This window comes from Oncorhynchus nerka, linkage group LG5 (assembly GCF_034236695.1).
Source record: "Oncorhynchus nerka isolate Pitt River linkage group LG5, Oner_Uvic_2.0, whole genome shotgun sequence".
Lineage (NCBI taxonomy): Eukaryota > Metazoa > Chordata > Actinopteri > Salmoniformes > Salmonidae > Oncorhynchus > Oncorhynchus nerka.
The window spans coordinates 67,675,518-67,699,987 of record NC_088400.1 but is presented as its reverse complement, the minus strand read 5'-3'; the positions used below and the strand labels follow the sequence as shown (position 1 = coordinate 67,699,987).

Sequence of the window (24,470 nt, the reverse complement as noted above, 5' to 3'; positions counted from 1 at the left end):
ATGTGCATGGTAAAACATTATTGGGCAATAACACTTTTGATATATATAAATGGTGTGTGTATAACTATAGGCAATAATGGAGGTCTATGAGATATTGACAGGTTGAACTTGCAGCCAATCAATTAGATGCTTTATACAATCTGTGAGTAACAAGTTGGAAATTAACACTTTAAGAGGCAGCTCAACTGAGTGGCTGACAACCAAATGTAAATTCAAATAAACATAACTTTTATTCAACATATTTTATCATGCCATTTAGTAAAATGACCATGTGGTTTTCATTATTGGACTCCTATATATTTTTACACAAACATTCAAAGATGGTTAAAAACCCGGACGTGAACTTGAGCAAAACTGAACCTGATTAATCTGACATTGTCAGTACTAATTGTGTATAAAATGGGATATTACATGTCTGTACAATGTTGTTGACCTCTAAAACATCATTTTTGGTATCACAAAATTACTAATATGTTATTTATTAATTTGAGGAACTCTTGAAAAATATGCTCTACCTGGCGGTTGAGTTGCACATTAAAGGAATGCTATTTAGACAAAGCTAGCTATTATGGACAATGGAAAAATATTGTTGTGGGATTTTTTTGTCTGTGCAAATATAAATATATTTTCATATTCATATCAGTATTTAAAGTCTGCCTGTTATCTTCAATTTGTTTCACAAATGTTTTCAGGACATGTAATTTTACAGGTATTATGAACATATAAACAGTAAACATTAATGTATATATATTTGAATAGTCATATATTGACACACAAATATATCATATTGTATTCATATTTGATATCAGTCATCATTTATCTTGGCGTGTCTTCCATTATAAGTAACTGAAGTTAATTAATGTACCATTTTTCAGATGATTTAAAAAGCATATGTAAAATCCAATACAAAATGAGTTTAACATAATTAGGCAACTGAACAGGCTGGTTGAGATGTTAGCAATCCAATACTAATTATTTATGGCCTATATTAAGGTTAAATACACATATATTTCAGAAGAAAAAAATTATGTGGCAGTTAATAAAGGGTTAATGTGTTGACACAATAGGGTCCAGCTGTGTGTATGATTCTACGTTATCAGTGTGCTTGCCTCGCCATAGACTGAACCTCTTGGTGTGACGTGGGATCTCAACACTAGAGACAGATTTCAAAGCATCTGCCATCATTTTCTTGACAATTGATGTTCTTGCGGTGAACAGAATGAAAATCTGCAAACCCTGTGGAGCGAAAGCAAAAACACAAAGACGTTATCAAGGATTTTCAGGAACACACAAGGACCAACAAAATGACAAACAAAAGGTAACGTTTCCATAAAGAGCAGCTCAATTTATTTATATTTACTAGGTATCTAATTTTCATTCATGTCTGGATTCTGTGGTACAATAGTACACTAGTATTTCTAGTTTACATTTGAGTCATTTAGCAGACGCTCTTATCCAGAGTGACTTACAGTAGTGAGTGCATACATTTACTACCTGAGTGGTGGTGAGAACACAGAAGGAGATGTTGAGTATGGTGTACATGGTCTGGTTCTGTGTAATGAGCAACAGATAGCCCAGGATCCAGGAGAGACCGAGCACCACAGCCAGAGAAAAGCTACTGAGGAACTTCTTCTTCATCGATGTGTGTCTTGTACTGGGAAACATAACCAACATACTTAGATTGCTGTAATAGACTGCCGTAATGCTGTGGTATAAGAACAGTATGCTACCATTGACTGAGTGGGTTAGAGCCGTGGTGCTCACTACATTTGATGATTTTCTTACTAACGACAATTAATAATAATAGAATAATAATACATATTATTTATTACAAGCTAAGTAAGTAAGACAATAAAGCATTAACAAGCATTTAAATCAAGACATCTTAATGACTACAACTTTGTACTTTTTGCCTCCAAAATGCCACAATTAATGTTACCTGGTTAAATGTGGGTTGGTCTTGCATGTTGTAACTGTAAAACATACCAACACCACCGTGTTGAAGATAAGCATGAACGCCACAGGTATCAGGAACCCCCAAAACATTGGCAGCTTGAAGTCAAAGTTCCCCTTTGGATTGAGGGCAGCGAGCCAGCAACTGAGAGGTCAAATGAATGAGTTAGAGAGTGGGACTATGTGACAGACAAAACAGGACACTAGTGAATTGAATAACGTGGTATGAAGTAAACAAGAAACCTTTGAATGAAATAGAACATTATTTTAATAACTTATGTTTGAACTTTTTATATTGCTATTGGTCAATTATTAGCATGCATTACAAACATGCATACGAACATTGAGAGGGATAACCTTTTACAGCATGAGTTATAAAATGTTATAAAGCAATTGCCCCACTTTAATTTAAATTGAACCTATTATACAATAACCACTGAAGAGGAAGTAAATTGCAGTACAGCACAGCACAGTACTCAGGTGTAATACTGGTAGTATAGCACAGTAGAGTAAGGTATAGTATAGAACAGTACAGCACAGTACACAACAGCACAGTATAATATAGCACAGCATAGTATAGTACAATACACTACAGAGAAGTAGACCAGTAGTAGTATTGACTCACAATTCCTCCTGCCTGTATCCCAGTGGATCATCCACTCTGTAACTAATTCCTAAGGTGAGGGCCACCACAACCGCAGGCAGTCCTAAAAGACAGAATGATGTTGTTATTTCCTGGTAGATTTGCATGCAGCCATATACAGAGTATATATATACCACACATACATCCTCTAAAGACATTACATCACTATACAAGTTGCTTTTAAGTTCTATTTCAGGCTTATTAGAGCCTGAAAATATCACCTAGCATTAGTTTTAGTTCAAGGAGCCCAGGTCTAATGTCAGCCAAAGCTTCTGAAACTACTAAATACTTGATGTTTCTCCATGCTGTCCTACCCCAACCGATGGCCACGGTATAGGCTGTGAAGTGTGACGGGCTGGTGGCCAGGCTGTTTCTGATCATCAGGAAGACATGTGTGGCGTACAGCGTGTTCCAGGTGAACGTCCCCAACAGGAAGTACTGCAGCAGGACTGCCACTGCAGTACAAGGCCCTCTGTCCTGCTCTGTGTGTGTGTCGGACGGGGGGAGAATGTTGTCCTCCTGTATTTCAGGTTTGTCCAGCTGTTTATGAGGGTTGTCCACTCCCAACATGAAGAGGAGGGTGAAGATCAGGAGACACATGCAGACGCTCACTAAGAGGACTGTTGGGTTGGTTTTGCGTGATTTCCTGGGGACAGGTGATAGACAACACTATGTTAGGGAAGTTAGATGTGTAGTTATGGATGTGTTGGTTCATTAATAGTGGGTTTTATAATGGTTTCACCTATCAAGTCATGTTGGATCAGACAAAGGGCTTCTTTACACTATTGAAATGCACCAAATATTTTGAATTGGTTCTGGATCCCTGTAGGATCTTACCTGGTCACCAACTGGAATGTTATTGTTAAACTCAACCCTACGATGGACATGGAACATCCCAATATGGTGATCCAGTTTAGCACTTCAGCGTATTTAAAATCCATCCTGAATGACTGTAGAAAAAAAATAAATAATAATATTTCAACACTAAATTTCTGTCTCAATCATACTGTATAAAGGCCTCGCCCTCATCTGTCTGGATATGCTGTGGTAAACCATAGGTCAGCGGTTCCAACACTAGGGGTCACGACCCCATGTGGGGTCGCCTGATTTGAAAATGGGGTTGCAGGAGAATATCCAAAATCCTGCAAAAAAATATATATATAAAATAATGAGTGTCTTTGTTTCTCAAAATCACTATGATGTGGATAACCTTAAAAATCTAAATGAAAATGATTGAAATCTAAAACATAAAAATCAACCAGAGAGCGCCCTTAGATCGTGGGAAAAGGCCGCACTTGACCACTGCACTTGAATCATTCCCACTTAAGGTGACCACCATTTAAAATACAAAAATGCGAGACAACAGGATGATTTATGGGACAGTGTAACCTACCCTGTACCTAACTTCAAAATAGACCAATGCATCATCTATCAATCATGAATGATAATTCTTCATGTTTTGACAGTGAAATGTCCAAAATGCATCTGATAGCCAATCGTTTAATCTCAATCAGATTCATGAGAATATGCATTTAGATCTTATTGAGTTACTGTTTCATGCACAAGTTAGAGCAGATGGTGTTAAACTATATAGCCTTCATGATTTTGTTTTCAATCAAAGCACATTCTGCCTAGTGGCATGATCATATTTTGGGAATATACAGCTAACCAACCACCTGAATCTCATGAGGGGGTGTTTTTAATGTAATAGTAACATTATATTATGCTATTATATTTGATTATGTTATGTAGAATAATAAATAATAATTATGTGATCTTCCAAGATATTGATTCAGCTTTTTTATGTGTGGGTCTGATCCTGAATGCTGATTGGTTAAAACTGCATTCCAGCTGGTGTCTATTCCACAAGTTATCACCGACTAAATCTATGACGTTAAAATGCCTATTTACTCTGTCCCATCTGACATCTCAATCCACTATCTCATCAGCCCAGTCAGTCAATGTATAAACTTGATCTCTACTATAAAAAGCATCTAGATATTATCTCACATTTCTTTTTGTTTTCTACATTGTAGATTTGACAGGGAGGCACGTTTCTCAGCCAGTTGAAATCATGAATCAGCTGGCATCATTTTTATGGATATATACAAAGAAATGTAAATTGGTAAAAGGTCAAACAAAACAAAGTGCAGCTAATTTGAAGTCTTTCCAGCTTCAGTTTGAAGTGATTGTGTTAGCTGTGTTGTTTTTGGCTAGCTCCTTTAAGTGACAGTGTCCTGACTAGTGAGCACATTTTCTCTGTCAGGCTAAATTTCATCCAAATAAATGTCACTAGAAAACAGCTTAAACAAATGCAAATGCAGCTACTTTGCTGTTGTTTTGGCTGCAATGTTTGACGTGACTGTAAGTCACTAATACAAGACTAGTAAAGGCCCAATGCACTATTGTTGTGAAAATATTTATTATTTTCACATTTTTCAGGGGGTCCTGCACCTTCAGCACCCTACTTTCCACTGCTGTGCCTATCTCTTTCAGTCTAATATGGCTATTTACTTACTTTTCTAGCTCTTCATCAGAAGATTTTTGAAGTAGTTTAGGAGGCCTAAATGTCCTCTCCAAGTTTGCTGGAATTTAGTCCGAAAGGTTTTGAGAAATATTGGTTGATGATAGGCTAGGTCTCATCTTGTGCTGAGCAGAATATCAGATCTCAACACTGATTGGAGAAAAGTCTTTAACATCACCATGGCTGTAAGTTACCACATCCTTACGATATACAGGTATACACAGGTATACAGGCAACGGGACTGCAAGACACAGGTTGCAATGTCTGACTGAAATACGGGACAAAGACAGGTTTTTTTTCTAAATTGGTGGTGGTGTTTGAATGTGTTGATAAAATGTGGGACGTGATTGTTTGGTTGCGGGACAAAGGTCCAAAATGGAAGACTGTCCTGCACAATCCGGGACATGTGGTCACTCTATTCCCATGGTGAATGGCTAGGCCCACTACTGTATGAAACCACATACTATTTCAGGTATATTATCGCAACAATAGATATGGTGAAAACAAGATGTGGGGAGGCACAGAAACTCACATCAATACCTTTCTCTGATAACACTGTAAATCTAAGAATTGATGCTATAGCTAGCAATCAATAGGAAACTGACTGAACCACTAAAAAACTCCCCAGGTTTCCAAATGGATGTTAGTTGTGAGGGCCGAGATGCCCGTTCATTTACTTTTGTTTGCTACATGTCGGGGATGCTATTCACAAGGACATATTGTTCTGTCTTACAATTTTCGAGCATGAAACAGGACAAAGGATGTTCAGTGTGCTGCGTGACTATACTGATGAAAACAGATTCCATAGGATTGAATAGTGGGCAAAAAAACAAACAGACTTTGCTGACTTTTTGTGAAATTAAAATAAATGTGTCACACTGCCTGTGCAACTGTCATATTAGGGAAACTGAACGCAAGCATGCAAGAGAAATACTCAAATATTCTAACATTCTGCAGATGAGTGACCGTAGATTCAGAGGAGAAAATGTCTTATTGGAGAGAAATCCGTTTGAGTGTGATCCTGACTTAGTTGACATGCCGGGAAGTGACATTGAAAAGCTGATCTACTCATCATATGACCGAATGCTGCAGACAACGCATTTTGGTTCCTGACTCAAAGGGAATAAATACCCAGCCGTCTCCCTCTGAGTATTAAAACACTTGGTACCCCTTTGACAGCTAATATCTGTGCGCGGCTGGATTTAGTGTACCAGTCTGCATTCAAATCAAAGAAGACAAGCAGAAACACTGTTAAAATGTTTTGCAATTGACTGCCATAGCCCCAAATAAAAAAATAAACATTGGCTCTTAATTACTACAAAACATTAAAATGTTATGTTCTGCTAATTACTGATGTCCCCTTTAAGAACGGAGCACCCTTGGTCATGTGCAGTGTTGCTCTATGTTGTACTTGTAAATAAACTTCAATTAGTGCTAAACACGGCTGCTAGAATCTTGACTAGAACCAAAAAATGTGATCATATTACTAGTGCTAGCCTCTCTACACTGGCTTCCTGTTAAGACTAGGCCTGATTTCAAGGTTTTACTGCTAACCTACTAAGCCTTACATGGGCTTGCTCCTATCTATCTTTCCTATTTGGTTCTGCCGTACATGCCAACATGTGCGCTACAGTCATAAGACGCAGGCCTCCTTATTGTCCCTAGAATTTCTAATCAAACAGCTGGAGGCAGGGCTTTCTCCTATAGAGCTCCATTTTTATGGAATGGTGTGCCTATCCATGTGAGAGACACGCACTCTGTCTCAACCTTTAAGTCTTTATTGAAGACTCGTCTCTTCAGTAGGTCCTATGATTGAGTGTAGTCTGGCCCAGGGGTGTGAAGGTGAACAGAAAGGCTCTGGAGCGACAAACCACCCTTGCTGTCTCTGCCTGGCCGGTTCCCCTCTCTCCACTGGGATTCTCTGCTTCTAACCCTATAACGGGGGCTGAGTCACTGGCTTACTGGTGCTCTTCCATGCTAGGAGGGGTGTATCACTTGAGTGGGTTGAGTCTCTGACGTGATCTTCATGTCTGGGTTGGCGCTTTGTGGGCTATACTCAGCCTTGTCTCAGGATAGTAAGTTGGTGGTTGAAGATATCCCTCTTGTGGTGTGTGGGGGCTGTGCTTTGGGAAAGTGGATGGGGTTATATCCTGCCTGTTTGGCCCTGTCCGGGGATATCGTTGGACGAGGCCACAGTGTCTCCCAACCCCTCCTGTCTCAGCCGCCAGTATTTATGCTGCAATAGTTTGTGTCGGGGGCTAGGGTCAGTCTGTTATATCTGGAGTATTTATCCTGTCTTATCCGGTGTTCTGTGTGAAATATGCTCCCTCTAATTCTCTCTTTCTCTTCTCTTGGGGGCCTTGAGCCCTAGGACCATGCCTCAGGACTACCTGGCCAGATGACTCCTTGCTGTCCATAGTCCACCTGGTCGTGCTGCTGCTCCAGTTTAAACTGTTCTGCCTGCGGCTATGGAACCCTGACTTGGTCACCGGACCTGCTTTTTGACTCTCTCTCTCTCTACTGCACCTGCTGTCACTAAGTCTGAATGATCGGCTATGAAAAGCCAACTGACATTTACTCCTGAGGTGCTGACCTGTTGCACCCTCTACAACCACTGTGATTATTATTATTTGACCATGCTGATCATCTATGAATGTTTCAACATCTTGGCCTGATATTAACATGTACTGTTAATATCTCCACCCGGCACAGCCAGAAGAGGACTGGCCACCCCTCAGAGCCTGGTTCCTCTCTAGGTTTCTTCCTAGGTTTCTGGCCTTTCTAGGGATTTTTTCCTAGCAACCATGCTTCTACATCTGCATTTGCTTCTGTTTGGTTTTAGGTTGGGTTTCTGTACAGCACTTTGTGACATCGGCTGATGTAAAAAGGGCTTTATAAAAAAAAATTGATTGATACTTGTACTAACTAGCTTTAGTAAATGTGAAGCTCCAGTTCACTTCCTTGTATTCAGTCTTTCTTATTATATCCATTAGTAATAAGAGCTAAGACACTACAATGGCGACAAGGATGATTACCTACATTGTGCATCACGAATGCAGACGGGGCTCGTAGAAAGAGAGGAACATTTCAACGATGTAGCGCAGCAGCCAGAAACCAGTGATGACGAGGGGAGTGCTGACGATCATGAGGCTGCAGATCAAAGACCCGCAGAGCCGGAGGTAAAGAGAATATATAGCATCGAGTTTGATGACACGCAAGAAAAGGAGGCAACTTACATTGAACGTCTGGAACAGTACTTCATTGCAAACAACATTGTATCAGTGCTGTTGAGTGTGATTGGCCCCAAAACGTACAGTTTGCTAAGAGATCTGATTGCCTCTCTGAAGCCCTCCAAGAAAACATTCACAGAGATTGTGGAGATATTGCAAAATCACCTAAACCACTCCTGATCGCGGAACATTTTCATTTCCAGAACTGACACCAGAATGAGGGGAGGGTAGCAGAGTTGAAGAAACTGTCTGAGCATTGCCAGTTTGGAGAGAACCTAAATGACACATTAAGGGAAAGATTTGTTTATGGACTGAAACATGAATACATTCAGAAACGTTTGCTCACAGAATCAGATCTCACTTTTGCAAAGGCTGTTGAAAGTGCTGTAGCTATGGAAACCGCGACCAAAGATGCAATTGAGTTGCATAAAGACTGACCTCTCATAAACTTGCCTGCACAAGTTCTCATGCAGTCGACAGCACCCCCGTGTGGCCTAAAAATGCAACAGGGATGGTCAGAGCAGAGGACTGCCGTTTCAAAGATGTGTCACAAATGCGATAGAAAGGGGACATTCAAAGAGCATGCAGAGCAAATTACAGTCACAACAGGAAAACTGAGAAAGTGAAAAGGCCTGTGAATGCACTAGCAGAGAACAGTGGCAGTGATTCAGTTGAACAATTCATTGGTACAATGGAGTTAAAGACAGTGACTTCTCCCAGCAGTAGCGCAATATCGGTGACACCAGAAATCGAAGGCACATCACTCAAAATGGAGCTGGACACAGGATCTGCAGTGTCTATCATTTCCACAACTGGCTACAATGAACACTTCAAGGATATCAAGCTGAAGAAAACAAATGTGTTGCTGAAGACCTACTCAGGAGAGTCATTGAGCCCAATGGTTACAAGACAGAGTGAATTATGGGAAGCAAACACAGCAGTTACAGGTGTATGTGGAGCCTGGAACTGACCCCTTATTTGTTCGCAGGGAACGGCTGTCTAAACTAAAGCTGAACTGGTGTGACTTGAAAATGCTCCACACATCCCAGCCTAAAAGGAAGGGCACAGACCAAACACTGGAACACTTGCTGAAGAAATATGCGACCGTTTTCAGTGATCAGATGGCAACAGTAAAAGGCTTCACAGCCAAACTCGTACTGGGAGATGATGCAACACAACATTCTGCAAAGCCAGATCTGTCCCATACTCCCTGAGACCAAAGGTGGAAGCGGAAATGGAACGCTTGCAGGATACAGGAATCCTGCCGAAAGTGGACAGAAGCGAATGGGCCACACCCATAGTTCCTATTGTGAAGAAAGATGGGTGTGTTAACTGTGAAGGCTTATCTGCAGCTACCGGTTGAAGAGAGGTTCAAACAGTACCTGACAATAAACACACACAAAAGGTATAACCGCTTGATTTTTGGCAATGCATCGGCCCAACCATTTGGCAACAAACTATTGGCCAGAGTTTGCAAGGAATCCCATGAACACAGTGTATCGTAACAGGACGCACAGACAAAGAGCAACTGGCTAACCTGGAAGAGGTCCAGAGAAGACAAAGAGTACGGACTGCAGGCAAACATACAGAATTGTGAGTTCCTCAAAGACAAGATTGTCTTCTGTCGACATGAAATTGACCGCAATGGATTGCCCAAATCACAGGACAAAAATCAATGCAGTGGTACAGGCACCACGGCCGCAAAATGTGACTGAAGTGAGATCTTTCACTGGACAGATCAATTACGACAGAAGATTCCTCCCAAACCTTTCAGCAGTACTCCAGCCTCTCAATCAGCTCCTGGAAAAGAATAGGACATGTCAGTGGACAGCAGTGTGAAAACCAGTGACTTACCAAGTGAACTTCATAAAGTTTTTACCTCAAACCATACGGACGTCCCCCGAGAAAATGAACGAGAACGTGTGTCGCAGCCATGGGATCTATATATAGGGGCGGACCCCAGCCGTGACACAGTTGTTCACAGGGGTAAATCTGTAAATCCTTACCTCGGATGTGTCCCTCTACTATCGTAGCACTCACGTTGGTGGCCATGAAGTGCTTTGAAAGGCTGGTCATGGCTCACATCAACACCATCATGCTGGAAACCCTAGACCCACTCTAATTTGCATACCGCCCCAACAGATCCACAGATCTCATTCAGATCCACAGATCTCAGATCTCAATCTCATTCGCACTCCACACTGCCCTTTCCCACCTGGACAAAAGGAACACTTACAGTGGGGCAAAAAACTATTTAGTCAGCCACCAATTGTGCAAGTTCTCCTACTTAAAAAGATGAGAGAAGCCTGTAATTTTCATCATAGGTACACTTCAACTATGTCAGACAAAATGAGAAAAAAAATCCAGAAAATCACATTGTAGGATTTTTAATGAATTTATTTGCAAATTATGGTGGAAAATAAGTATTTGGTCAATAACAAAAGTTTATCTCAATACTTTGATATATACCCTTTGTTGGCAATGACAGAGGTCAAACGTTTTCTGTAAGTCTTCACAAGGTTTTCACACACTGTTGCTGGTATTTTGGCCCATTCCTCCATGCAGATCTCCTATAGAGCAGTGATGTTTTCTATGGGGTTGAGATCTGGAGACTGGCTAGGCCACTCCAGGACCTTGAAATGCTTCTTACGAAGCCACTCCTTTGTTGCCCGGGCGGTGTGTTTGGGATCATCGTCATGCTGAAAGACCCAGCCACGTTTCATCTTCAATGCCCTTGCTGATGGAAGGAGGTTTTCACTCAAAATCTCACGATACATGGCCCCATTCATTCTTTCCTTTACACGGATCAGTCGTCCTGGTCCCTTTGCAGAAAAACAGCCCCAAAGCATGATGTTTCCACCCCCATGCTTCACAGTAGGTATAGTGTTCTTTGGATGCAACTCAGCATTCTTTGTCCTCCAAACACGACGAGTTGAGTTTTTACCAAAAAGTTATATTTTCGTTTCATATGACATTCTCCCAATCTTCTTCTGGGTCATCCAAATGCTCTCTAGCAAACTTCAGACGGGCCTGGACATGTACTGGCTTAAGCACGGGGACACGTCTGGCACTGTAGTATTTGAGTCCCTGGCGGCGTAGTGTGTTACTGATGGTAGGCTTTGTTACTTTGGTCCCAGCTCTCTGCAGGTCATTCACTAGGTCCCCCCGTGTGGTTCTGGGATTTTTGCTCACCATTCTTGTGATCATTTTGACCCCACGGGGTGAGATCTTGCGTGGAGCCCCAGATCGAGGGAGATTATCAGTGGTCTTGTATGTCTTCCATTTCCTAATAATTGCTCCCTCAGTTGATTTCATCAAACCAAGCTGCTTACGTATTGCAGATTCAGTCTTCCCAGCCTGGTGCAGGTCTAGAATTTTGTTTCTGGTGTCCTTTGACAGCTCTTTGGTCTTGGCCATAGTGGAGTTTGGAGTGTGACTGTTTGAGGTTGTGGACAGGTCTCTTTTATACTGAGTTCAAACAGGTGCCATTAATACAGGTAACGAGTGGAGGACAGAGGAGCCTCTTAAAGAAGAAGTTACAGGTCTGTGAGAGCCAGAAATCTTGCTTGTTTGTAGGTGACCAAATACTTATTTTCCACCATAATTTGCAAATAAATAAATTAAAAATCCTACAATGTGATTTTCTGGATCTTCTTTTTCATTTTGTATGTCACAGTTGAAGTGTACCTATGATGAAAATTACAGGCCTCTCATCATTTTAAGTGGGAGAACTTGCACAATTGGTGGCTGACTAAATACTTTTTTGCCCCATTGTATCAGTAGTTGGAGTGTCATTAGTTGGAGGAGCACTAGTTGGAGTGTCAGGGGTTATAGGGGCAGTAGTGGTTGTAGGGTCAGGGGTTATAGGAGCAGTAGTAGTTGGGGGTAGTTATGTCAATGGTGGTTGGAATGGCAGAGGATGTGCTGAGATCCCCCTGTGATAAAGAGACTTTATAAAAGATAATTAACTCAGTAAACCACATAAAGAAGGATACATAGTATCAGTTGCTATAAGCATGCTATAAAGATGATCCATGCTGTTCCAGTTTCATTGTGTCTGCATCCGGGTAGAAAGGTTTTCTACTGTACTTTATGAGAGAAAGAAGTCATTATCACTGCCAATAAACGGCTGATAGCAAAGGCTACTCTGTTATCAACTGTATCTGAGACCTGACAGTAGTCTATTCACAGTATGTAAACAATGGCTTAACAGTAAATCGAACGTGTTTGGATAAAAGTCTGAAACAATGTCTTCATTGATGCTATTGTATCCCTCGCAGCAAACAGACAAAACATAAATCAATCATTGACTATAAACCAAACTTTAAAATTCATAAACCAAACTAAAAACAGAAAGGTTATATATGGATAATAATCATTTCATAAGTTAAATGCATCATACATGTTTGCACATCTGAAGTGAAAGCAATTTTCCTACACAATTCTAAATCATAGAAGACTCTTAACCTCTTAATGAACATGTTAAATCACCCTGAATAAATCAAATATAGAGCAAGTCTTATCTGTAGCAAAGGCAGCCATAATACTGATAACAAGTTCAAACAGGTGCCATTAATACAGGTAACGAGTGGAGGATAGAGGAGACTCTTAAAGAAGAAGTTACAGGTCTGTGAGAGCCAGAAATCTTGCTTGTTTGTTGGTGACCAAATACTTATTTTCCACCATTAATTTGCAAATAAATCCATAGAAAATCCTACAATGTGATTTTCTGGATTTTTTTTCAAAATTTGTCCGTCATAGTTGAAGTGTACCTATGATGAAAATTACAGGCCTCTCTTATCTTTTTAAGTGGGAGAACTTGCACAATTGGTGGCTGTCTAAATACTTTTTTGCCCCACTGTATGTGAGAAACCTGTTCATATGTATAGACCCCGGTGGGAGGAGTATATCTCTCCGCCACAACCCTTCATTCCTCCGGAAGGTTCTGTCAGACAGGCATGTGAACATCCCTTTTATCCTGACTGCTTACCATCCCCCAGCAGTGAGGGGGGAGTCTGGGCCTCCCTCCGGGCATGCTGTGCCCTGTGAGGGCACTGGCTGCCTATGTGGAGCAGACACGGTCAGTGAGAACAACAGACCAGCTCTTTGTCTGCTATGGTGAGAGAGTCCTGAGGGCTGGGTTATTAAAGCAGAGGCTCTCTCACTGGATCGTGGACACGATTAAGACAGCATACTGCCTGACTGGCAGGCCAGTGCTGGGATCTGTGGGGGCACATTCAACACGAGGTGTGGCTGCACCCTGGGCTCTACTGAGAGCCGACTGGCATAGCCCCTCGCTGATAACTGTGCTGCGGCCAGCTAGGCTTCCACTTGCTCCTTTGCTAGGTACTATCGGATAAATGTGGCACCTCCCTCTGCGGTTGGTTCAGCAGCCCTGGGCGTCGCTGGGACCCCTTCCTCATTGTCGGACCCTGTATCTTGGTCCCGCTCTAGGACTTCGCCACTGGCTGACCAGGTCCCTCTAGCACTGACTAAATCTGGTACGTGTATACCAATATATTGGAGTGATCCAAAATAGTGAAACACAACAAAAGTTACGTATGTGAGCTATATGGATCACTACAATTCTCTACGGTGCTAGAGGCTCCTCAAAAAGTATGTGTGTCGCGGCCATGGGGTCTATACATAGGGGCAGACCCCCGCCGTGACAGGTGTACACAGGAGAAAATCTGTAAATCCTCACCTCGGATGTGTCCCTCTGCCACGGAGTGACACCAATATATTGGAGTGAACCATATAGCTCACATAACCGTGGTTTCATATGTAACCTTCGATGTTTGATGTGGGGATTGAGAGTCATCATACCCCAGAAATACAAACAGCTTTTACAGCAACTACATGAAAGGCATGTTGTAATTGTCAAAATGAAGCTGCTCGCGAGAGCCACTTCTGGTGGCTCAGGCTGGATCAACAGATAGAAGATATGGCAAAGAACTGTAGCAGATGTTTGGAAACCTTTCACATGCCTGCTCCTGCCCCAGTCCACTTATGGGAATAGCCCATTGCAGAGAATTCATGTGGACGCCGGCCCCTTTGGAAAGCACGTTTCTGGTTATAGTTGATGTCAATTCCAAATGAACAGAGGTGTTTGGCACTGACTCCTCCACCTCAGCTCAGACTATAGTGTCTCAGAACAATTTTTACTCGCTTCGGGTTGGCTCTGCAGCTGGCAAGCGACAAAGTGCAAGCTTTTGTAAGTGATGAGTTTTCAAGATTCATGTCAGCCGGGAACGCCATCTCCAAACAGTACAGGAAGTGATGGTGCGAGATTACAGAAGGGGGAGGAAATGGACAAGAGGGATCGTACACACATAAACGGGACCCAGAACTTACCAGGTTCAAGTGAGCCCAGACATAATGTGGCGGCGTCACATTAACCAAATGCATTCCACGGAAAACAGCACAACAATCGAGAGAGAACAGGCACAGAGAGATCCTGGGAGAGACACACAGGAAACTGTAGAGGACGGTGGGACGGTACAGAGACCCCAGGCTGAAAGAAGGGAACGTGTGGATGAAGGTGCTGCTATAGCAGAAACTATTATGGACCAAGCACACACTGCAGATGTGCAGGAGCCTCCAGACAATCCAAGGCGCTACCCAGAACGAAGATACCAGACAGACTGGACTTACAAATAAACAAACACAAACAAAAATGAACTGTTCAAGTTCAAATGAAAAGATGCAAAATAACGACAACAAGTTCTGGGAAATGTTTCAATTGTGGTTTGGTAGAAGTGACTCTGATTGTATAAGAGAAGGAATGTCATCTTCTGTTAATTACTGATGTCTCCTTTAAGAACAGAGCACTGTACTTGCACTAACTAGCTTTAGCAAATGTGAAGCTCCAGTTCACTTCCTTGTATTGGAGACTTTCTTATTATATCCATTAGTAATAAGAGCTAAGACACTACAAAATGGCTGGGTCACGAGAATCTTCAGATATCAAAATGGGGTCATGTTTCAAAAAAGTCTAGGAACCCCAGATAGGTCAGAGTGTGGTCAGTAAAAGGGAGATGAAGGCAGCTAGCTATTCACCATCAGCACAGCAAAGTTAGTGGTGTGATTACAGAAACATCGCAGGCCGTCTGCTGAGTGGTTGACTTTGTAGCAGCCAAAGGTGCTCCAGTCTTTCAACGTGTAGTTCCATGACACGCAGGCAAAGTCATAGAGGGAGGTGTTGGGAACAGCCTGAGAAGTGAGAACATACACAAACTCACTGTAAATCCTTCAGCAAAAGACGTGTACTCACAGTACTCATCTTTTTCAAATTCTCAGTCAATTGTGAAGTCTAACAGGTTTAAGTAAATGTGGGAAATAATAAATACCAATTATGATAGATTGTATTATGTACAAGACAACATATGTTCCCTGTAGCATCAATGGAGAACTTCGACCAGGGGTGTCAAACATGTGACTAAGATAATGAATAACTTCCAAATGCATTTCCCACAGAATTTGGACCACTATGTGTTTATTGATTCCAAGATAAATCTTACTGTGGGCTTGAAGAGCATCTCAACATGTAACCCAGACACTTGTCCCAGGTTAGCAGAGATGACCCTTCTGCTGGTTCCTGGAGAAGCTCTGAAAGCCCTGGACCTGAAGAACCGGTCGTTTTGGTAGAGCACAAAACCAATGGAGTAGTTTGTGTTTTTACTACGTAAAACTGAGTGGGGTGAGAAAGAGGGGAGAGAGAGAGAGGGAGAAAGAGTGATTGTTGTTCATATCAGAACTTCATATACATGAGTAGTTTGACCTTGCCTTGAGGGCTTATCTCGATAGTGACTCTAAATGTAAATGTTTGGAGAACACAAAGAGCAGTTAAGCTCTCTTGGTGAATGCGGAACAAGGAAATTGAAGCTTGAGTTTATACACTATGTTTGCATACCAACATTGGCTCACCTGGTGTGAATTCTATGACAATCTGGACATCGGTCGCACCTCCTTCATCAGCTATCAGTTCAGAAGTATTTGTGTTGAGACGAATTCTGTTGGCCACAAAATTACCAGATCTTCCTGGAGAAGGAGATTCATTTGATTTAGCAATTTAAATCAGAACAATATAGTGTTACTTCAGTACCATAGGAGGTGGGTGGCACATTCATGGGAGGACGGGCTCATTGTAACGGCTGAAGCAGAATAAGATGAATTGTATCAAATACATCCATGTGCTTTATGCTATTCCATTCGCTCCATTACAGCCATTAATATGAGCCATCTTCAGCAGCCACCACAGTTCTGCAGTACAACAAATCAAATCCTTTCAAACCTTATTGACCATCAGAGGAGAAACATTTGAAAATTGAGAAGTTTTACACAGTCTGTCAACACACATATAAACTATCACTTTAAATGCCAGTGTGTAGGTTCACTAGCAGTCCCACCCACCAGTCAGAGCAGTAAACTGGATCCCTACTGTGTCACTTGGTACTTGGACCGACTGGACTACCAGGTTGGGCTGAACCACCAAGGACACATTATTGTGCTGGTCCAGGGAAAACATCTCTAGGGTCTCTGTGAGGCTGGGAGAGAAACACAGAAAAACATTAGTGTACATGCACCCATACAGACACGCACTGAGGCACATGTACACACATAAACTCAAGCATATGCAGAAATACACACCACCACGCATGCACGCTCACACACACACACAGACAAACACACTCCTGTACTTTTGGACAGCGTCTCTCTCCTGTGTACTCTCCTCACTGGCATTCAGCAGCTGACTGATGGTGGTTACAGCTGCCACTGCGATGTCCTGCAACATGATCAAAACCAGGGGATGACCCTCAGGTGTTCAAATCACTGCAGTGACAACCTCTAGTTTCTCTCCAGAACATGTCATAGCTCACGACTTGATTTCAAAACATGTTATACCTCTGTGATATTTGCAGACTGAAGCAGTGTGTTAGCTATCTGAGCTGCTGTGGTGATGTTGTCAGCTGACAGCCGCTCTGGGTGGGAGGTCAGGATCTGAGTACTGAAGGCTAACTCTAGTAAATCACCTGAACTGCTGGAGATCTGAATAGGGAGAGACAAGGGTTTTTATTTATTATATTTTAGTATTGATTTTCAACAGAACATTGTATAAGTTGCAGCAACATCCTGAACCAGCTGCATTAAGTACTGCAGTGCATCTCCTCCTCATGGACTGCACAAGATTTGCCTGTTCTTGCTGTGAGATGTTACCCCACTCTTCCACCAAGGCACCTGCAAGTTCCCAGACATTTCTGAGGGGAATGGCCCTAGCCCTCACCCTCCAATCTAACAGGTCCCAGACGTGCTCAATGGGATTGAGATCCGGGCTTTCGCTGGCCATGGCAGAACACTGAAATTCCTGTCTTGCAGGAAATCACGCACAGAATGAGCAGTATGGCTGGTGGCATTGTCATGCTGGAGGGTCATGTTAGGATGAGACTGCAGGAAGGGTACCACATGAGGGAGGAGGATGTCTTCCCTGTAACGCACAGCATTGAGATTGCCTGCAATGACAACAAGCACAGTCCAATGATGCTGTGACACACCGCCCCAGACCATGACGGACCCTCCACCTCCAAATCGATCCCACTCCAGAGTACAGGCATCGCAGTAACGCTCATTCTTTCGACGATAAACACGAATCCGACCATCACCCCTGGTGAGACAAAACCGCGACTCGTCAGTCAAAAGCACTTTTTGCCAGTCCTGTCTGGTCCAGCGATGGTGGGTTTGTGCCCCTAGGCGACGTTGTTGCCGGTGATGCCTTACATCAGGCCTACAATTCCTCAGTCCAGCCTCTCTCAGCCTATTGTGGACAGTCTGAGCACTGATGGAGGGATTGTGCGTTCCTGGTGTAACTCGGGCAGTTGTTGTTGCCATCCTGTACCTGTCCCGCAGGTGTGATGTTCGGATGTACCGATCCTGTGCAGGTGTTGTTACACGTGGTCTGCCATTGCGAGGACGACCAGCTGTCCGTCCTGTCTCCTGTAGCGCTGTCTTAGATGTCTCACAGTACGGGCATTGCAATTTATTGCCCTGGCCACATCTGCAGTCCTCATGCTTCCTTGCAGCATGCCTAAGGCACGTTCACGCAGATGAGCAGGGACCCTGGGCATCTTTCTTTTGGTGTTTTTCAGTCAGTAGAAAGGCCTCTTAAGTGTCCTAAGTTTTCATAACTGTGACCTTAATTGCCTACCGTCTGTAAGTTGTTAGTGTCTTGTTCCACAGGTGCATGAATTGTTTATGGTTGAACAAGCATGGGAAACAGTGTTTATACCCTTTACAATGAAGATCTGTGAAGTTATTTGGATTTTCACGAATTATCTTTGGAAGACAGGATCCTGAAAAGGGGACGTTTCTTTTTTTGCTGAGTTTATGTGGCTCAGTTGGTAGAGAATGGCACTTGCAATGCCAGGGTTGTGGGTTCGATTCCCACAGGGGACAAGTATGAAAATGTATGCACTCACCACTATAGGTCACTCTGGATAAGAGCGTCTACTAAATGTAAAAATACAATTTTACGTAAAACACAATAAATAAATAAATAAAAATTCTCATCACCTGTTAAGCAGAATAAAGGAACAGAATACATGATCTGAAGGTAGAAGCCAGTTGTTACTGATCTTCAAACTGTAAGATCCACTCCTCATAATGATGACTGTAACTGACCTGAAGAATGCTAAATCAAGACTGGTCGTAAATCAGGATAATAAAAAATATACCTATTGACTTACATTTCCTAGAATGTCACTGAGGGTTAATTCACACTGCAGAACATGAGGAGGACCAAACATTGGAGATCCAGTGTCATTCAAACATCTTGCTGAGGCTTTTGGTAAACCGGCTGGAGGAACCAAGATGAACAGATACTCAAGGTTTTGTGTTACCTAATACAACATTAATTAGGACTGTAACAGACGAATACATTTTTGTAATTTCAGGTGAATAAAAGTGGGGAATAACATACCACTGGTTGTATTCTCATCACACAATTCTTCTGAATAAGCAGACCAGTCAACCGTTGTTCTTGGGAAGGAAAAATCACCAATGATGGTGGAATTGCAGAAATTCCCTATCGAAGTAAAATACATTTCAACAAGGAGCAAATGTATGACTGAACATGAAATATATATTCTGAATGTGAAATCCAAGGAATAGTGTTGTGGACTGTGAATGTGAGATCCAGGTTTAGGTATAGTAATGTAGTGGTGTGTACTGTGAATGTGAGATCCAGGTTTAGGTAGAGTAATGTAGTGGTGTGTACTGTGAATGGTAGATCCAGGGTTAGGTATAGTAATGTAGTGGTGTGTACTGTGAATGTGAGATCCAGGTTTAGGTATAGTAATGTAGTGGTGTGTACTGTGAATGGTAGATCCAGGGTTAGGTATAGTAATGTAGTGGTGTGTACTGTGAATGGTAGATCCAGGGTTAGGTATAGTAATGTAGTGGTGTGTACTGTGAATGGTAGATCCAGGGTTAGGTATAGTAGTGTAGTGCTGTTTACTCTGAATGTGAGTTCCAGGTTTCGGTATAGTAATGTAGTGGTGTGTACTGTGAATGGTAGATCCAGGGTTAAGTATAGTAGTGTAGTATGGTGGAGGAGTCTGAATAGTAGATCCAGGGTTAGGTATAGTAGTGTAGTATTGTGGAGGAGTCTGAATGGTAGATCCAGGGTTAGGTATAGTAGTGTAGTATTGTGGAGGAGTCTGAATGGTAGATCTAGGGTTAGGTATAGTAGTGTAGTGCTGTTTACTCTGAATGTGAGTTCCAGGTTTAGGTATAGTAATGTAGTGGTGTGTACTGTGAATGGTAGATCCAGGGTTAGGTATAGTAGTGTAGTATTGTGGAGGAGTCTGAATGGTAGATCCAGGGTTAGGTATAGTAGTGTAGTATTGTGGAGGAGTATGAATGTTAGATCCAGGGTTAGGTATAGTAATGTAGTGGTGTGTACTGTGAATGGTAGATCCAGGGTTAGGTATAGTAGTGTAGTATTGTGGAGGAGTCTGAATGGTAGATCCAGGATTAGGTATAGTAGTGTAGTATTGTGGAGGAGTATGAATGTTAGATCCAGGATTAGGTATAGTAATGTAGTGGTGTGTACTGGGAATGGTAGATCCAGGGTTAGGTATAGTAGTGTAGTATTGTGGAGGAGTCTGAATGGTAGATCCAGGGTTAGGTATAGTAGTGTAGTATTGTGGAGGAGTCTGAATGGTAGATCCAGGGTTAGGTATAGTGTAAGTGTGTGGATGTACCCTCTGAACAGGTCTCTCCGTTCCACTCATCAGGACAGATACAGACTCCACTCTGCAGCTCACCACCGTTGATACAGACCAGAGGAAGGATTGTGGTGGTAGAGGTGGAGATGGTGGTGGTGGTAGAGGTGGTAGGAGAGGTGGTGGTGGTGGTAGGGGTGGAGGTGGTGGTGTTAGACGTGGTGCTAGAGGTGGTGGTGTTAGACATGGTGGGAGAGGTGGTGGTGGAGTTGGTGTTAGATGTGGTGTTAGAGATGATAGGAGAGGTGGTGGTGGTGTTAGAGATGGTAGGAGAGATGGTGGTAGTGTTGGTAGAGGTGGTGGTGGTGTTGGTGTTAGACGTGGTGTTAGAGATGGTAGGAGAGGTGGTGGTGGTGTTGGTGTTAGACATGGTGTTAGAGATGATAGGAGAGGTGGTGGTGGTGGTGGTAGAGGTGATAGGAGAGGTGGTGGTGGTGGTAGAGGTGGAGATTGTGGTGGTGGTGGTAGAGGTGGTGGTGGTGGTGGTAGAGGTGGAGGTGGTGGTGTTAGACATGGTGTTAGAGATGGTAGGAGAGATGGTGGTGGTGTTGGTGTTAGACATGGTGTTAGATATGATAGGAGAAGTGGTGGTGGTGTTTGAGATGGTAGGAGAGGTGTTGGTAGAGGTGGTGGTAGTGTTGGTAGAGGTGGTGGTGGTGTTAGAGATGGTGCTAGAGGTGGTGGTAGAGGTGGTGGTAGTGTTGGTAGAGGTGGTGGTGGTGGTGTTGGTGTTGGACGTGGTGTTAGAGATGGTAGGAGAGGTGGTGTTAGATATGGTAGGAGAGGTGGTGGTGTTGGTGTTATACGTGGTGTTAGAGATGGTAGGAGAGGTGGTGGGGAGACTAATACTGGTGATAGGGATAGAGGTAGGGTAACCAGTAGTTGCAAGACCAGTAGTGTTTATGTAACCAATAGCTGGAGGATCAGTAGTAGTTAGGTAACTAGTAGTTGGATGACCAGTAGTAGCTGCAGGGTATTCAGTAGTTGGAGTGTCGGTAGTTAGATTATCAGTAGTTGGCATGTCGGTAGTTGGACTATCAGAAGTTAGATTATCAGTAGTTGGAATGTCATTAGTTGGAGGGGCACTAGCTGGAGAGTCAGGCGTTAAAGGGTCATCAGTAGTTGGGATAGTTATGTCAATGGTGGTTGGAATGGCAGAGGATGTGGTGAGATCCCCCTGTGGAAAAGAGACTTTAAAAAAGATAATTAATTCAGTAAACCACATAAACAAGGATACATAGTGTCAGTTCCTATAATCATAGGAGATGATCCATGCTGTTCCAGTTTCATTGTGTCTGCATCAGTGTAGAAATGTTTTCTACTGTACTTTATGAGAGAAAGAAATCTTTAACACGGTTGACATTTGATAGCAAAGGCTACTCTGTTATCAACTGTATCTGAGACCTGACAGTAGTCTATTTACAGTCTGTAAACAATGTCTTAACAGTAAATCGAAAGTGTTTGGATTAAAATAAAGTCTGAAACAATGTCTTCTTTGATGGTATTGTATCCTTCGGGGCAAACAGACAAAATATCAATCAATCATTGCCTATAAATCGAACTTTAATATTAAATAAACCAAATTGTAAAAACAGTAAGGTTATATATGTTATATATGTTCTCAATCACAGAAGACTCTTAACAACAACATCATACACTGAGTATACCAAACATTAGGAACACCTTCCTGATATTGAGTTGCACCTCCACACACTTTCGCCCTCAGAACAGCCTCAACTCGTCAGGGCATGGACTCTACAAGGTATCGAAAGGGATGCTGTCCCATTATGACTCCAATGCTTCCCACAGCTATGTCAAGTTGGCTGGATGTCCTTTGGGTGGTGAATCATTCTTGATACACACAGGAAACTGTTGAGCATGAAAAACCCAGCAGCGTTGCAGTTCTTGAACAAAAACGGTGCGCCTGGCACCTATTCCCATACCTGTTCAAAGGGACTTAAATCTTTTGTCTTGCCCATTCACCCACTGAATGGAACACAGACACAATCCATGTCTCAATTGTCTCAAGGCTTAAAGACCCTTCTTTAAACTGCCCCCTTCATCTACATTGATTGGAGTAAATTTAACAAGTGACATTAATAAAGCATCATATCTTTCACCTGGAATCACCTGGACAGTCTATGTCATGGAAAGAGCAGGGGTTCTTCATGTTTTGTACAGTCAGTGTAGTCTGAACATCTTAAATCACTCTGAATGAATCAAATATATAGCAAGTCTTACCTGTAGCAAAGACAACCATAACCCATAGCTCCTTCATCTCTGCTGTTTCCAGTCATCCAGTGTCAGCAGACTGCACATTATTAGACCGTCTGTGGGTCTTATGTTGCTCTCCTCCTGTCACAGAGACTGCAGTGACGCGCAGATACCAGTTAATTATTTACTTTTGATATTAAGGGGGAAGTACTGTACATTGGCTCCAACACAACTCACATTGTCAACAGGATCAGTAAAGACACACACAAATAAGTCAGCTATGTGACAGGATGAATAAAATGCACCACTCAACCAATAGCATTTCCCTTCTCTATGCAAAACATTCTTGGTTGCAGCAGGCAAGGTACAGTACAGTGCATGTTTAGTTTTTTTGCCCTAGCACTACACAGTTAATTCAAATAACCAACTCAAATTGTAATTACAATATGGCAATTAAACACTGGAATGGTAGATGTGCAAAAGATGGATGTGCAAGTAGAGATACTGTGGTGAAAAAAGGAGCAAAATAAATAAATACAGTATGGGAATGAGGTAGATAGATGGCCTACGAACAGGTGCAGTGATCTGTGAGCTGCTCTGACAGATGGTTCTAAAAGCTAGTGAGGGAGATGGGAATCTCCAGCTTCAGTGATTTTTGCAGTTCGTTCCAGTCAGTGGCAGCAGAGAACTGGAAGGAAAGGCGACCAAAAGAGGAATTGGCTTTGGGGGTGACCAGTGAGATATACCTGCTGAAGCGTGTGCTACGAGTGGGTGCTGCTATGGTGACCAGCGAGCTGAGATAGGGCAGGGCTTTACCTAGCAGAGACTTGTAGATAACCTGTAGCCAGTGGGTTTGGCGACGAGTATGAAGCGAGGGCCAGCCAACGAGAGCGTACAGGTCGCAGTGGTGGGTAGTATATGGGGCTTTGGTGACAAAACGGATGGCACTGTGATAGACTGCATCCAGTTTGTTGAGTAGAGTGTTGGAGGCTATTTTATAGATGACATCACCGAAGTCAAGGATCGGTAGGATGGTCAGTTTTACGAGGGTATGTTCGGCAGCATGAGTGAAGGAAGCTTTGTTGCGAAATAGGAAGCCGATTCTAGATTACATTTTTGATTGGAGATGCTTAATGTGAGTCTGGAAGGAGAGTTTACAGTCTAGCCAGACACCTAGGTATTTGTAGTTATCCAGTTATCCTTGAGCGTGGTTGAGGTGCACCCATGACCAGCTCGGAAACCAGATTGCATAGCAGAGAAGGTACGATGTGATTCAAAATGGTCAGTAATCTGTTTGTTAACTTGGCTTTCGAAGACCTTAGAGATGCAGGGTAGGATAGATTTAGCCTGGACCTGCATTTATAGTCACTTCACTCTTTCCAGCTTGATAAAAGTAATCGAAACAAAAGCTAGACAGTCAGGAGCCTGGAATATTCCAAAATCGATGGATAGAGGACAAGTTTGAGCAAATGTTGACTGAGAGGAAGTATCTAAATGGGGGTCATCGCTGTTGGGTCACCTGACAGGTACTCGCCACCCTGAGTATTCTGGGAGCTGGATGGTACCGCAATCGCTACTCCTTCTTCCTCCATCAAGGAACTCAGAACCAGAATCACCTTTATTCACCA

The 24,470-nt window shown here is 42.6% G+C and overlaps 1 protein-coding gene across 1 annotated transcript; it reads right to left on the bottom strand.

The window, feature by feature from the left end:
- Positions 1-205: 205 nt before the first annotated feature.
- Positions 206-22,969, bottom strand: adgrg7.1 (adhesion G protein-coupled receptor G7, tandem duplicate 1). Its single transcript, XM_065018990.1, has 16 exons — positions 22,870-22,969; positions 20,608-21,819; positions 19,323-19,427; positions 19,090-19,199; positions 17,255-17,398; positions 17,050-17,135; positions 16,763-16,896; positions 16,277-16,390; positions 15,871-16,040; positions 15,410-15,562; positions 3,434-3,546; positions 2,911-3,242; positions 2,579-2,660; positions 1,940-2,098; positions 1,495-1,654; positions 206-1,236 (listed from the first exon to the last, which is right to left on the bottom strand). Exons 1-16 carry the CDS (start codon positions 22,904-22,906, stop codon positions 1,048-1,050), a joined length of 3,300 nt encoding a protein of 1,099 aa, XP_064875062.1. The 5' UTR covers positions 22,907-22,969; the 3' UTR covers positions 206-1,047.
- Between the last annotated feature and the right edge of the window lie 1,501 nt (positions 22,970-24,470).

Bases quoted from the DNA above. Each gene is read 5' to 3' on its own strand.
- adgrg7.1 (XM_065018990.1), bottom strand. From the start codon at position 22,906: ATGAAGGAGCTATGGGTTATGGTTGTCTTTGCTACAG. The intron at 16,041-16,276 runs GTGAGCCAATGT...CACCCCACTCAG, and splicing joins TGTCATAGAATTCACACCAG to TTTTACGTAGTAAAAACACA. The intron at 1,655-1,939 runs GTAACATTAATT...TATGTTTCCCAG, and splicing joins ACCAACCCACATTTAACCAG to TACAAGACACACATCGATGA.